Source organism: Zosterops lateralis, assembly GCF_965231275.1.
Source record: "Zosterops lateralis genome assembly, chromosome: 20".
NCBI classification, from domain to species: Eukaryota; Metazoa; Chordata; class Aves; order Passeriformes; family Zosteropidae; genus Zosterops; species Zosterops lateralis.
This window is the reverse complement of record NC_139780.1, coordinates 9,207,894-9,222,590: the sequence shown is the minus strand read 5'-3', so window position 1 is coordinate 9,222,590 and position 14,697 is coordinate 9,207,894. Positions and strand designations below refer to the sequence as shown.

The 14,697-nt window shown below is 49.7% G+C and overlaps 1 protein-coding gene across 1 annotated transcript in view; it reads left to right on the top strand.

The window, feature by feature from the left end:
• The first annotated feature begins 4,760 nt into the window (after window positions 1-4,760).
• Window positions 4,761-14,697, top strand: part of COL5A1 (collagen type V alpha 1 chain) — a 152,324-nt gene continuing 142,387 nt past the window's right edge. The window contains exon 1 of the mRNA XM_083876033.1: window positions 4,761-5,429. Within this exon, the coding sequence (XP_083732159.1) occupies window positions 5,330-5,429 (100 nt within the window). The 5' untranslated portion in view covers window positions 4,761-5,329. The remainder of the gene's footprint in view (window positions 5,430-14,697) is intronic.

The following is a 14,697-nucleotide window of genomic DNA, read 5'->3' as shown; positions in this document are numbered from 1 at the left end:
GTTCCTGTGGCTGCTCAGACGTGACCCTGGCTGGCTGCTGGAGGGATTTGGGGTCACCATGAGCTGGTGTGACCCCTCCTGGAGCTCCCACCAGATCATCTGGTCCTCCCCAAAGGGCCAAAGTTTGGGTTGGTTCCCAAAATTTGGCACATTGTTGCTGGAATTTTCTGGTTTGCCACCAGCCGGAGCCGAGCTGTGTTTGTGCTGCTGCTGGGGAGGCACAGGCAGGTCTGTGCAAAGCTCCCAAATCACCTGGGGAGACAACGGGGAGCTCAGAGTTTTCCTGCTCAGCAAAAAGCTTCCCCGGGCCAGGTTTTCTACTGTGCATCTGATCCTGGTCCAGGTTGGGATGAGCTGGTGTCGGTCTGGAGCAGAAGGGAAAAAAGGGAGGTGTGGGAGTTCAGTGCTCTGAGCTGCTTTAATTTCCCTGCCTGCTGATTTTGGTGCTTTAGGAACTCCCCTTGCCGTGGCTGAGGAGGGCAGGAATGGCTGGGGGTGGTGTCCAGGGGGTTGGGATTTCCTCTCACTGCTGGAGGAGACAATCCAGGAGCTCATTCCCAAACCCTGAGCTGCTCAGAAATCTGGGAGGGGAGGATTCAGGATCCTGGGATTTGGGGAGCCCACACCTGGCAGGGTGTCACCCTGATCTTTTTCAGCCTTCTAATGTTTGCATTTTTGTAGTGAAGCTCCTCACAGATTTTCATGTCAACAAAGCGATTGTTTTCATTCCTCTCTTGAGGAGGGACAATTGATAAACTTCTGGTTTGACCAGAGTGATTGAGGAGGTGGCAAGCTCATCCTCCAGTCCATGATCATTGTCCAAAATCTATATAAACCGAGGAAAAAAATAAATTCCCTTGAAAAAATAATAAAAATAAAATAAAATAAATTTCCTTTTTTTTGCCCTGATGACTTGATGGTGTACGTGTCATTCATTTTGTGTCCTATAGTGACAGCAGGGTGAGCAGACACCCAGGGAAATCCTGGACTGAGTGATTCCTTTGGTGCCATAATCCAAGATTATTTGGAATCACAGGATTAGGGAATGATTTGGGTAGAAAGGGACCTTAAAGATCATCAAATTCCAACCCCATGGGGCAAGGGAGGGGATTTGCATCCCAGGGGCTCTGCTGGGGCTTTCACCACCCCGCTTCTGAGTCCAAATTCTTGGGATACTTCACGGTCTGAACACGTGGAGGGGAGAGAGGAAGGATCTCCGTGGGGGTGTGGAACAGCCTCTGCTCCACAGAGGCAGCTGGAGCCTGTGGGAAGGCCCAGCTGGGAATACCGGGAGATTTTGGGGCAGGAGGGAGGCTGGACAGTGTCAATCCCAGGATATTGGGATATTTTGGAGCAGGAGGGAGGATGGACAGTGTCAATCCCAGGATATTGGGATATTTTGGAGCAGGAGGGAGGATGGACAGTGTCAATCCCAGGATATTGGGATATTTTGGAGCAGGAGAGTGGATGAACACTGTCAATCCTGGGATACTGGGGGATATTTTGGAGCAGGAGGGAGGATGGACAATGTCAATCCCAGGATATTGAGATATTTTAGAGCAGAAGAGAGGATGGACAGTGTCAATGCCGGGATATTCTGGAGCAGAAGGAAGGCTGGACGGCGTCAATCCTGGGATAATTTGGAGCAGGAGGGAGGATGGACAGTGTCAATCCCAGGATACTGGGATAGTTAAGAGCAGGATGGTGTCGATACTGGGATATTTTGGAGCAGAAGGAAGGCTGGACAGTGTCAATGCCGGGATATTCTGGAGCAGAAGGAAGGCTGGACAGTGTCAATCCCGTGATATTCTGGAGCAGAAGGAAGGATGGACAGTGTCAATCCCGGGATATTCTGGGGCAGAAGGAAGGCTGGACAGTGTCAATCCCGGGATATTCTGGAGCAGAAGGAAGGATGGACAGTGTCAATCCCGGGATATTCTGGGGCAGAAGGAAGGATGGACGGTGTCAATCCCGGGATATTCTGGAGCAGAAGGAAGGCTGGACAGTGTCAATCCCGGGATATTCTGGGGCAGAAGGAAGGCTGGACGGTGTCAGTCCCAGTCTCCACCCTGCGGGCGCTCAGCAGAGGTGCCTGCAGGGCTCTGCAGGTGTTGCCCTGGAGGATTTCACCTCCAGCTCCTCCTGGAGAAGGAGCACGGTGTGATTCTCCTGCCAGCCCTGCAGTCACCCTGTCACCCATGAAATCTGGGCCTGGAGGGGTTTTCACTGCGGGGATTTGCCCGGGAGTGCCGCTGGCACTGTCCCCACTGTGCCTCTGCCCGGCCCTGCCCCGGGGCCGCTGTGCCTCTCACCTCCGCCCGCTGAAAGGCCCTGTCAGCACAGGGATCTCTCCCTCCGTGTGCCTCAGGCTCCAGATTTTCCAGTTCCACTGCGAGCCTGGAGCTGGGGGAAGGTATCTCGGCAGGTTCAGAGGCAGAGGGAGGGATTTCCTGCAGCTCTTCCCAAATGAATCCTGAGGAACCGTTCCCTGAGTGGGCTGGGAGCATCCCTCGACCTTTCCTGGATCTGCAGGGGTTTGGCCTCCTGTCCTTTCAGGTTTTGATGTGTGTGATATTGATTATCCATCCAGGTGACTCTCATCCCACCAGGCCAAGGATTCATGGCCAAAACTCATCGTGGTGCCAGGTTCTTCCATCAGACAGCCAAAATCAGGGACTGTTGGGATGAGAGATCCCAAAATTAGGATGAGAGATCCCAAAACCAGGATGAGAGAGCCCAAAATTGGGATAAGATATTCTAAAATTGGGATGAGAGATCCCAAAACTGGGACGAGTGATGCCAAAACTGGGATGAGTGATCCCAAAATTGGGATAAGAGATTCCAAGCTCCTTCACTCTCCTTGTGTGGGACCTGCCTGCCCAAGGCCTCGAGTGCTGGGTGACCAAACCCACAAAGGAATTGGGGTCTGGGGTGGGCAGGGGGTGGGAATTCAGGTGGTGGAAGTGGGTTTTCCCCAGTGGAGAGGGCTGGGACACTCTGGTGTGGCCCAGGGTGTGGCATTAGAGGTGACACCACTGCTCTGGGAAAACTGAGCCTCAGAGGAGCAGGGACTGTCCCCTGGATGTGCCATCAGAGGTGCCAGCAGTGATGTTCAGGCCTTTGATGGCACTGACACAGAAGGTGCTGATGCCAGCAAGTGCCTTCAAACATTTATTTAAGGGAAAGGGTTGGATTTTGTTGGTTTTTTTTTTTCCTTCTCTGGTCTCGATTTAATCTGATTTTGGTTTTGTAGAGGGGTCTGCAGCATTGTGGGGCCTCTGGTTCTGGAGTGTGATCTGTCCTCTCCTGGGACCTGAGGGATGGGGATGGTGCAGGAAACGAATTGGAGATTTAATTTTTCTTTTTACAGAATCAGAGAAAGGCTTTGGTGGGAAGGGACCTTAGAGATGATCCAGTTCCAGCCCTGAGCACTGTCCTGGTGTTGCTGCCCCACAGCGCCAGAATTTTTTTAATGGTGGACTTTTAACAGTGTGATTTATCAGTGCTCACTGCTGCGGGAGGGGGGACTGAGTGAGAGAGGGAGCCCCAGGAGCTGGAGCTGGGCTCAGGCCCAGGGGGGTGTGCAGAGCAGGACCAGCAGCTCTCCCTCCCTTCCATCCCTTCCACCCCTTCCATCCCTCCCATCCCTTCCACCCCTCCCATCCCTTCCATCCCTTCCATCCCTCCCTCCCTTCCATCCCTTCCACCCCTCCCATCCCTTCCATCCCTTCCACCCCTCCCATCCCTTCCATCCCTTCCATCCCTCCCATCCCTTCCATCCCTTCCATCCCTTCCATCCCTTCCATCTCTTCCATCCCTTCCACCCCTTCCATCCCTTCCATCCCTTCCATCCCTTCCATCTCTTCCATCCCTTCCATCTCTTCCATCCCTTCCACCCCTCCCATCCCTTCCATCCCTTCCACCCCTCCCATCCCTTCCATCCCTCTCATCCCTTCCATCCCTTCCATCCCTCTCATCCCTTCCATCCCTTCCATCCCTTCCATCCCTCTCATCCCTTCCATCCCTTCCATCCCTTCCATCCCTTCCATCCCTTCCATCCCTTCCATCTCTTCCATCTCTTCCCACCCTCCCATCCCTTTCATCCTTCCATCCCTTCCACCCCTTCCACCCCTTCCATCCTTTCATCCTCCCACCTCTTCCATCTCTCCCATCCCTTCCAGCTTTTCCATCCCTCCCATTCCTTCCAGTCTTTCCATCCCTCCCATCCCTTCCAACCCTTCCATTCCTTCCAACTCTTCCATCCCATCCAATCCCTCCATCCCTTCCATCCCTTCCAACCCTTCCAACTCATCCAACTCATCCATCCCTTCCAACCCTTCCATCCCTTCCCTGTCAGGGTTGGATTTTTCCCCCCAGCTCTCACCTCTCCTGGGAAGTGAAGCACCTTCCCTTTCCACTCCTTGTTTGCACTTTCATGTGCTCTTTTCCCTTTGCCAGACCCTTGCCTTTCCCCAGCTCCACAAGCCCCACCTGACAGAATCACGGAATGTCCCACAAGGATGGAGCCCAACCCTGACCCAACAATCCCACCCCGTGCAGGACCCACTGAGGTTTGGGGCTCCCTGGGGACCCTGCCCACCTTCTGGGTGTCCAATCTCCCCCTGCCATCCCACCCCAACCTCCCGTCACGGGCAGCACAGGGGACATCAACTCTGCCCTTCCTCTTCCCGAGCCCAAAAAACTCTGTGAACGAGGACACGGGATGGGGGGAAAGAGGCGGAAAAACTCTCTCTGCTGCTATTCCAGCGGGGGGGAAAAAAAGAGGAAAAAATGAGGAAAAAATCCTCTTTTTGGGGGCCGGGACATCCCGCTGGAAGCGGGGGCTGGGCTGAGCTGGGCTGGGCTGGGGGGGCCGCTCCGCCCGGCCCTGATTTGCTGCTCCGTTTCGAGATTGACAAACTCCTGCCTCTGTTTTAGAGAAAGGGGGAAGAGAAAAAAAAAAAAAAAAAAAAAAAAAAAAAAAAAAAAAAAAAGGGCGGTGAGCGAGAGAGAGAGGAGAGAGAGAGAGAGAGAGAGAAGGGAAAAACTTTTTTTTTTTTTTTTTTTTTCCGGCAGGCCGGCAGCGAGGCAGGGCCGGAGCGGAGCGCGGCGGAGCCCCCGCACCCTCCGCCCGCCCCATGGCTTTATAAAGCGGCGCTCCGCTCCCCGGGGGGGGCTGCCGGGGGGTGCCCAGCGCTGCTCTGCGCTCCCGGACACACCGCTTGGACTGGGGGGGCGGTGTCTGCGGGGGGGTTTATCACCGGCATCTTTTTTATTTTTCATTTTTCGAGCTGTCCCGAGCCGCTGCCCCGTTGTTTTTGGGGGGAGCATGGATACGCACACGCGGTGGAAAAGGCGCACTTGGATACGGAGCCGCTCGGTGCCCGCGGCGCTGCTGCTCCTGGGTGCCCTGTCCCTCGGCCGGGCAGGTAAGGGGGGTCCCCCAACATCCCCCCAAAAAACCGCCTGGGAAATGTTGTGGGGTGGTGGAAGGGAGTGGGAGAAATGGGGGGTTTTGGTACGGGGCAAAAAAAAAAAAAAATAATAATCAAACAAAACTTTTGGATTTCCTTCCGTGCATTCCAGAAAAAAAAAAAAAAAAAAAAAAAAAAAATAGAGAGGGGAAAAAAGGAAAAGCGAAAAGGAAAAAAAAACTTACCCAACAAAACCCACCCAACCTCCTTTAGCTGCCCGAGTCTCTGAATGCCATTTGTCAGGGGGCCCGTAAAAGGGGAAAAAACTTAAAACAATTCTTTATTCGCCTTTCTCGGAGCGAGAGCTGCCTCTTTGCCGGGCTTTGCTTTATTTTATTTTATTTTATTTTTTTTCCGGAGTTAAAGTCGGGGATGAGTTTCTGGCGGCTCTGGTTCTTTCTCTCTGCCCGTGGATCTATATGTGAATGTATATTTAGTCCCCTGGAAACCTCCGGGCTTGCGTAGTTCCTCCTCCTTGAGGAGCAGAAAGTTTTCTTTTCTTTTTTTCTTTTTTGTCCCGCAGGAATCCGCTCTCCCCGAGCACATCAAAGCTCGGGACACAAAAGCTGCTCGGGGGGACCCCAAAGCTCTTTTCCCCTTTTCCCAGCAGAAAGTTTCTCCCTGAACCCGGCTCTGAGTGCAGCTCTGCCCCTCCAGATGTGCAGCAGCTCACAAAACCACTGGAATGTCATTTTTTTTTTCCTCCCTCCTCCTAATGGTGCAGAAAAACACATTTCTGTTTCCCTTTTGGGGTCGTGCTGTTTGTTCCTATAGCTCCCCTTCCCCAATTCCTGCTTTCCCCGGCCGGGATGGGAACTGGCGGAGGGGAGGGGGATTTTTGTGGGGCTGCGGGAGAAGTTTCCCGGCTGTTTGCGGAGCCTTTTCCCGGTTCGGAGCTCTGCCCGTGTTGGGTTTCAGGCGCCCGGGAGGGATTTGTTGGTTTTGAAACCCGAAAAGTTAAACTCCAGTTGCTTCAGGGTAAACTTGAGAAGTGCCTTGAAGAGCTGGGTTTATCCAGGATTCCACTTCCCTGCCGGAATTTTATATTTCTGGGGTGATTTTTGGCCCTGGCAGTGGAGTGCGGGGCTGGTTTGAGTCTTAGCAATGGAGTTCTCTGTGTAAAGCGAATTATTCTCATTTCTGGGCTCTCCTGTGTCTATCAGTGGGGACTGTGAGTTATTCCCATTTCTGGGCTCTCCTGTGTATATCAGCAGGGATTATGAATTATTTTAATTTCTGGGTTCTCCTGTGTCTATCAGTGGGGACTGTGAGTTATTCTCATTTCTGGGCTCTCCTGTGTATATCAGCAGGGATTGTGAGTTATTCCCATTTCTGGGCTCTCCTGTGTCTATCAGTGGGGACTGTGAGTTATTCTCATTTCTGGGCTGTCCTGTGTATATCAGCAGGGATTGTGAGTTATTTCCATTTCTGGGCTCTCCAAGTGACCTTAAGGAAGGCGAGGTGGGCGTTGGAGGAATGCTGCCATTGAGGCTGAGCAGGGTGGACAAACTCAATGAATAAACCGTCCCGAACGTCCCTGCAGGGGAATGGGAGATCCCAGAGTTGGTCCTGCGGAGGAATTGGGATGTTTGGAGCCAGTTTTCCAGCTGGCAGAGCGCTGGAATGGCACCAGCTCCTCTTGTACTTTGTATCAGCTGAAAATTGAATTATCACCAGACCGCTCTGTTTCAAAGAAAAAAAATAACACTCAATTTTTTCCTTTCCCTTCTGCCCGTGCTGAGCTTCCAGAGCATCCTCAGGCCCTTCCCTGTGTGTGTTCATCCCTCAGACAGCTCCAAAACGCTTTTAAAAGTTACTTTAAGAGACTTTGGGATCCGTTTTTGGGAGCAGAGGATGGCTGGGAGCTTTTGTGGGGCCACAGTTCGGGCTCTGAGCAATGACTCTTGTGGTGAAAGGCTTTGAGTTTCCCTAATGAGCCGCCTAATAGGACATCAAATCATTTGGGTGAGGGAGGAGCCAGATTGGGGCTGCTGATGGCATTGACTAATGGTCTCGGTGGCTTTTTTTTAATTTTTTAAATTTAATTTTTTTCCACATTGTCTTTGGGTTTTATTTCAGCTCAGAGAGAAGGGTTTAGTTTTTAGGGTGGTTGGTTTTTCTCTGTGTGGAGAGGTGAAATTTCCCTGTAATCTGTGGGGTGGCACCCGGCCCGGAGGATTTCCAGCAAATAACAGGGGGATAACAATGTCAAATAACGGGAATAACAATGTCAAATAACGGGAATAACAATGTCAAATAACAGGGGGATAACTATGTCAAATAACAGGGAATATCAATGTCAGAGCTGCCTCCCACCATTGCCCATCCAGCTCAGATTTTCCCATTTTTTGCACCAGATGATGTCACCCCAAAAATCCAACCCACAGACAAAGCTGGAACCCGGCTCTGCTCTTACAAATCCCCGTAAAAACCCAATCGGGTTTCTGGGTGAAACTTTTTTGGACGCAGCAGTTTCCTTTGGTGGCAAAGAGGAATGAGGAGCTGAGCTAAAATAAAACCACTGGAAATTATGCAGTATCCTGTTACCAGCTGTTCTCCCCTTGGCTCTTCCTCAATCACCTAAACGAGATTAAAAAAAAAAAAAAAAAAAAAAAAACAAAAAAAAAAAAAAAAAAAAAAAAAAAAAAAAAACAAAAAAAAAAAAAAAAACAACCCACATCAACCCAAAAAATCTTTATTCAGCCAGTTTAAAAGTTAAATTTATTTTTAAAAATACTTTGCCAATCAAAAGTGTCGATATTGTTTTTTTACGAGAAGAAATGTGACTTTAGAAGGCTGGAATGGATGGATGGCAGGTCTGATTTCCCCTGTACAAGCTGATTTTGCTGTCAGTGCAGTGCCAGGCTGCAGTGAGAATCTGGAATTAAAGGCGCCCAGCTGTGGGACATGGCCTGGCCAGGGGACAGCAGAGCTCTGCTCTTGTTCCTCCAGGGGCAGGAGTAAAAAACTCTGTGCTGAGCATTCCCTGACCTCAGGGAATTTCAACATTTCAAATCCCATTTTCTATTTCAAATCCCATTTCATCCTTCTGGGGTAACTCTAAGGCAGAACCTGCTGAGGAGTCGCTGATTTTTGGTGTGACAGCAGTGAGGACTCACCTGGCTCTGACCAAAACATCCTTTTAATGGCAAGTTTCAATAAAAAAAAAAAGCTGCCTTGGCGTTGTTTCTAGTGCTTATTGTGTGCCCTAGGAGAAATCAGGAGGGGCTGGAGAGGGGTTGTGAATCCTTATTTGAAATGGGAGCTGTCCCTGCCCTTTGGGATTTGGAATTGGATTTTTCAGGTTGGTTCCTTTTTGGAGCAGACAGCTGATCAGAGGTGTCTGTGGTGAGCTGAGGGCAGCACTGCAGGGCTTGGCTGGGAATTGAGAGGGGACTCAGAGCTCTGGGTGCTGCAGGTGTGGGTGTGACACATCCCTGAGTGCCCTGGGGACCTCGTTCCTGTCCCTTGTCCCTGTGTGCTCTGCTCAGCACAGACCCCCCGAGGCTGGGAAATCACCCAGGACCACTGAGCTCAACCTCTGAACACCCTCCTGTCAATGACACAACAACTTTAGTTCTGAAGGAGAGTTTTTATCTTTCTCAGGCTGTCCCAGAGGCCCTGAGTGGCATGGAGATGTCCCCATAGAGTGGCACAGAGATGTGTCCCCAGAGAATGGCACAGAGGTGTCCCCATAGAGTGGCATAGAGATGTCCCCAGCGAGATGTGGCACAGAGATGTGTCCCCATAGAGTGGCACAGAGATGTCCCCTGGCAGTGCCTGGCTGCTGTTCCTCTCCCCTGGAGCTGTGCTCAGCTCCTGCTGCTGTCTGTCTATCCCAGTCCCCCTGTCCCCAGGGCACTGTTTTGGGGTGGATTTGGTTTCTGAGATGAGGCAGAGGAGCAGGAGGAGCTGCTGTGGATCGTGCCCAGTGTGAAATGCCCTTTAGAGATGTTTTTGAGTTTTGTCTGGACTTCAGGAAAAAAAATCTGGGAGCGCTTTCCAGGAAACTGCTCTTCACTCCAAAGAGTTTATGTGCTGGGGAGTTAAAATTGGCCTTTAATTCTCTCAGTAATCCCTTTTTGTCTCGTGTGCTGGTTCCTGGAGCTGCTGGATGTTGATGCTGGGGGTGTCGTTCCCCAAAGTGGGGGTGGGGGGATGGCAGAGGGGTGGAAATCTGCCCTTGGGACAAGTGCAGGGAGCAGAGAGCTGGGAATGCTTTCACAGAAATTCCAGGGCTTTCTGGCCCTGCCCAGCCTGGCCTTGGACACTTCCAGGGATCCAGGGGCAGCCACAGCAAATCTGGGCACCCTGTGCCAGGGCCTGACACCCTCCCAGCCAAAACCCTTCCCAAAATCCCCTCTACACCCACTTTGTGTCAGTTTAAAGCCTTTCCCCCTCATCCAGAGCTCCTCACAAGTTTTGCTGTCAACCCTTGAAGGGGCTCCGAGGCCTTTCCAGCCTCTTTGGGAAGAGCAGCTCCTTTTAACATTCCATTTGAGAATTCACTTTAACAGTGAGCAGCCCCTGGGACAGGGGAAATCGGGATTCCAGGATAAATCTGGGATTTCATCCCCTCTCACCCCCTCTCCCTTTGCCTGCTGACTTTAGCTGGGGTTTGGATGCTCAGGATGCAACTTTTGTTGTATGAAATGGAGCATTTGGCAGAGAAAGGTAGAAAATATTGCTTGTGTCCTGTGCAAAACGTGGTTGTCAGCTTGTAACACCCAGACTTGGGAAATGGTTAAAGTGAGTAAAGAATTCTCTGGGAAACAAACCAGGAATAAATCCCCAAACACACCTGAGGTGGTTTTAATGCGGGGGAAGAATTCTTCCCCCTCTGCTTTTATCCAGCACATATTTAGGACTCTGCTGTGGGTCTCCGGTGTCCAGGATATTTTTGGGAATGTTGAGGCCTTGCGCTGGTGGAGTTGGGTCAGGTTTGATCTGCAGGATTTGCCCCACAGGAAAATCAGTGTCAGGGAGTTGGGCACACCTGAGTTTCTGGAGCTCAGGATGATCTTCCCCTGTAAATTCCTGGATTTCAGCCTCTGGTTAGGGTGGGATGTGTCCATTCTCCTGGATGTAAGGCAAGCTTGGTTGATATAAGCAGCACTGGTGTGGTGTGGGAGGTGCTGTTCCCAAAAAAAGGGATTTCCCCTTGGATCAGCAGCCTGAGGGGGCTGATGCCATCAAAGGCATCCCTTTCCCCCCTTTTTCCCCCCTTTTTCCCCCCTTTTTTCCCCCCTTTCCCCCCCCCTTTTCCCCCCTTTTTCCCCCTTTTTTCCCCTTTTCTTCCCTTTTCTTCCCTTTTCTTCCCTTTTCTTCCCTTTTCTTCCCTTTTCCCTTTCTCCCTTTTTCCCCTTTTCCCTTTTTCCCCTGTCCCTTTTCCCTTCTCCCTTTTCCCTCCCCTGAATTCCCTTTCCTTTTCCCTCCTCTCTTCCTCCTTCAGAGAAGTTTCTTCCCTTCCATCCTGGCCTCTCTTTATATCAAATATTTTACTCTCCCTACTAAACCTGATGTGACAGAGACTGAATTTTCAGGCCTTCAAAACACAATAAAAACCTTTGTGTGAAACAAAGCAACACCGAGGACGGGGAGAACGAGCAAAAACCAGGGGAACAAAAATAATAATATTTTAAAAAAATAAAGGCTGAGACATGAAAGAATGGAAACATTTTGTTGAAATCTAATGTTATATGGAAAAAATTGGGTTGGCAACGTGGTCTAATTAACCACTGGTTACTGCTGGCAAGTCCCAAGGCTCTTGAAATTCAGCCTAGCACTGACTGAGGCATCCAAATGATGTCGTGGTTTCTCTGTGGACGTGTCTGGAAAATCTGTGGAACTAAAATAAATAAATGAGGGAACTACACAAAAGGCATTTTTGAGGTCAGTTGCTCCAAGTCTGGGCTCTTTTTATTTTTTTTTTTTTTCTCTTTCCAGAAGCCAGGAGGATTCTTAACATCATCTGGAAGCTTTCACAATGATGAGATGTCATTTTTATTTTTTTTTTTAAAGGAGGAAAGTTGTGTGAATGTATTTACAGCAGAGTTTTTTCTTTGAGTTTGTGTAATGAGCCTGAGAGAAAAAAGGAGAGTTTGGGGATTGAGTGAGTGGAAAAGCTGCATCAGGGCTGGTTCTAAACTCTGCTGTGGGTTTTTTCTCCCATTCCTCAGGCAAATCCTTGGGTTTCCCGTGTCCTGGGGGCTGATCCTGCATCCCTGTGGGGCTGCTTGAACATGATTTTATTGCTGAAGTGCCAATAAAATCTGAGTTTTCAAGCAGCTCCAGGAGCCTCTGTCCATCCCTGTGCCTCAGCTTGTGTTGGTGATTGATTCTTTCTACTTTAAAAAGGCTTTTCCTCCTTGGGATATTTTTATTCCAGCAAATCCAGGAGGTGATTTGGATTTTTTTCTTTAGATTTGGGGCAGGTTTTTTACAGATTGTACCAAGATCACTGTGCTGTTCTGTTGGCTGCTCTCAGTTCCCTTTGAATTACATCTAGAAAGGAAATTTGTAGCAGAGGATCCCCTGGGCAGCCACAAAAATCCTTCAGTTTACTGGGGAAAAAGCCCTTTTTGGGGTGCAGGTGGAAGTGGGGTGTGCTGGATGGTGATGAACTGGAGCTCATCTTTAATAATGTGTTTGTGGGGTTTTTTTTACTTTAAAAATGCTTTTCTTCCTCGGGATATTTTTATTCCTCTTGGGCATCACCCAGTGCCCCTCACCCAGCAAGTCCAGGAGGTAATTTGGATTTTTTCTTTAAGTTTGGGACAGGTTTTTTGCAGATTGTACCAAGAGCACTGTGCTGTTCTATTGGCTGCTCTCAGAATCCTTTGATTTGACCTGTAAAGGGAATTTGGAGCTGTTTCCCTAGAGAGGGATGGGATTGATGTTTGGGGGCCTCTTCTTCTCCTTCAGCTTGATGAACACTGGAATTATCTTACCTTAGATTTATATTACATACATTTATTATTACATTTACTTATTATCCACATTATTAATACATATTTACCTAAATCTCCCTGCCAGCTGTGCCATCCCTGCCTGGATCCAGCTGTGCATCTGCAGCCAGGGAATTCTTTCAGAAGAAACAAACCCAAAAGTGTTTAAAAGTGTTTCCTGGGCTCAGCTTTCCACCAAACTCCTCCAAGGCCTTTTTTTTTTTTTTTTTTTTTTTTTTTTTTTTTTTTTTTTTTTTTTTTTTTTTAATTTTATTTTCCCTTTTCATTTTGCTCCATCTTGCAAAGGAGGGGAGTTTGCAGCTCTGAGGGAGGAGCTGACTGGTAAAGGAGAGGTCACTGAGGGGTCTTCTGGAGCCCTGCTCGTCACTGTCAGATTTAGGGAGCAGATTTTGTGCTCCTTGTGCCTGTCAGCTGGAGCTGCTGCTTCCCAGTGAGGAAATTCAGGAAGGAGCCACGCTCTGCCTGAGCTCATGAGCCTGGCTGGCCTCTCCTCCTCCTCTGCTTTTCCTCCCTCCACCCCTTTTTTTTTTTTTTTTTTTTTTTTGTTTCCAAGACAATGCTGGAGTAAGAATTCGCTGCAGCCGAATTCCTGGAGATGACACTGCCAGTTTCCCAGGATCTCTCATCCTCCTGCAGCGTTTTACACAGCGATTTTTTTTTTTTTTTTTTTTTTTTTTTTTTTTTTTTTTTTTTGTGCAACTCATTCAACTCTCCAACATGAATTAAGCAGCGAGTCTGTGGGATTTTGATTTTATTTTATTTTTCCATGAGGAATGAGATACCTACTCTGGGCGCTCTTGTGTGCTGCAGTTCAGCAGCTGAATAATGCCAGCATTGTTTGGGTGCCCTTATTTCCAGCTTGCACCATTAAAAGTGAATGGAAAGGTCAAGGAGATGAGTCACAGTGAACACAAGTGTCATTCTGCTCAGGAGAAACGGGGAGGGAGGAAAAAGCAGCTCCCGAGTGAGGTGTTTCAGCTGGAGCCTCGCTGGACTCTCTGAGAGGAGATTTTGGCTCTGCTGGAGTTTTCAAACACCCAAAAACAGCAGCGAGGGGCTGGGGCTGGGCTTTGGCTGCTGGGAAAACCCAGGGGATGCTCTGGAGGGTTTGGGCTCCCAAAGGAAAGAGCTGCACTGGGGAGGGCTGGCAGCTCCTGTGCCCCCGCACAGCCACTGGCACCCAGAGGGAAACAGCTCCTCCAGATCCAGGTGGAAATTCCTCCAAATCCAGGTGGAAATTCCTCATGCTCAGCCAGAATTGCCTTTAGATTTCAGAGCCAGGGTGGGGTGAAGGTGCTCTTGGAGAGGGACGTTGTCACTATAGGACACAAAATAAATTACATGCATGCAGTCCAGTCATCAGGGCAAAAAGAGGAAAGTTTATTTTTCTACTTGGGTTTATATAGATTTTGGACAATGACCATGGATTGGACAATGAGGTTGACACCTCTCCCACCACACTGGTCAAACTAGGAGTCCATCAATTGTCCCTCCTCCAGTGAGGAATGTAAACATCATTTCGTTTACCTGAAAATCTGTAGTGAGAAACTCCATTACAGAAATGCAAACATTGGAAGGCTGAAAAAGATCAGGGCAACAGGACTTGGGATAAGTCCCAGGGAAAGGATGAGGGGAAGGGTTTAAACGGCCAGAGGGCAGGACTGGATGGGATAATGGGAAGGAATTGTTCCCTGTGAGGATGTTGAGGCTCTGCCATAGATGCCCAGAGAAGCTGTGGCTGCCCCTGGATCCCTGGAAGTGTCCCAGGCCAGGCTGGAGTGACCTGGGATAGTGGAAGGTGCCCCTGGATGAGCTTTAAGGTCCCTCCCAACCCAAACCATTGTGTGATCCCATGGTTACCCCTGGAATTCTTGTGGGATTTTGAGTGCTGGGGTGCCCATCTCTCCCTGCAGCAGAAACAATCACAGAGTGACCAGGTTGGAGGAGACCTCCAGGATCATCCAGTCCAGCCCAGCCCTGACACCTCAACTAAACCACAGCACCAAGTGCCACATCCAATTTTTTTAAACACACCCAGGGATGGTGACTCCATCTCCTCCCCAGGCTGACATTCCAGTACTTTATCACCCTTCATGTAAAAAACCTTTTCCTGATATCCAACCTGTATTTCCCTTGCCTCAGCTTGAGGCTGTGTCCTCTTGTTCTGTCAGTGCTGCCTGGAGAAAGAGACCAACCCCAGCTGAGCACAGGCACCTTCCAGGGAGTTGTGGAGAGTGATAAAGTCACCTCTGAGT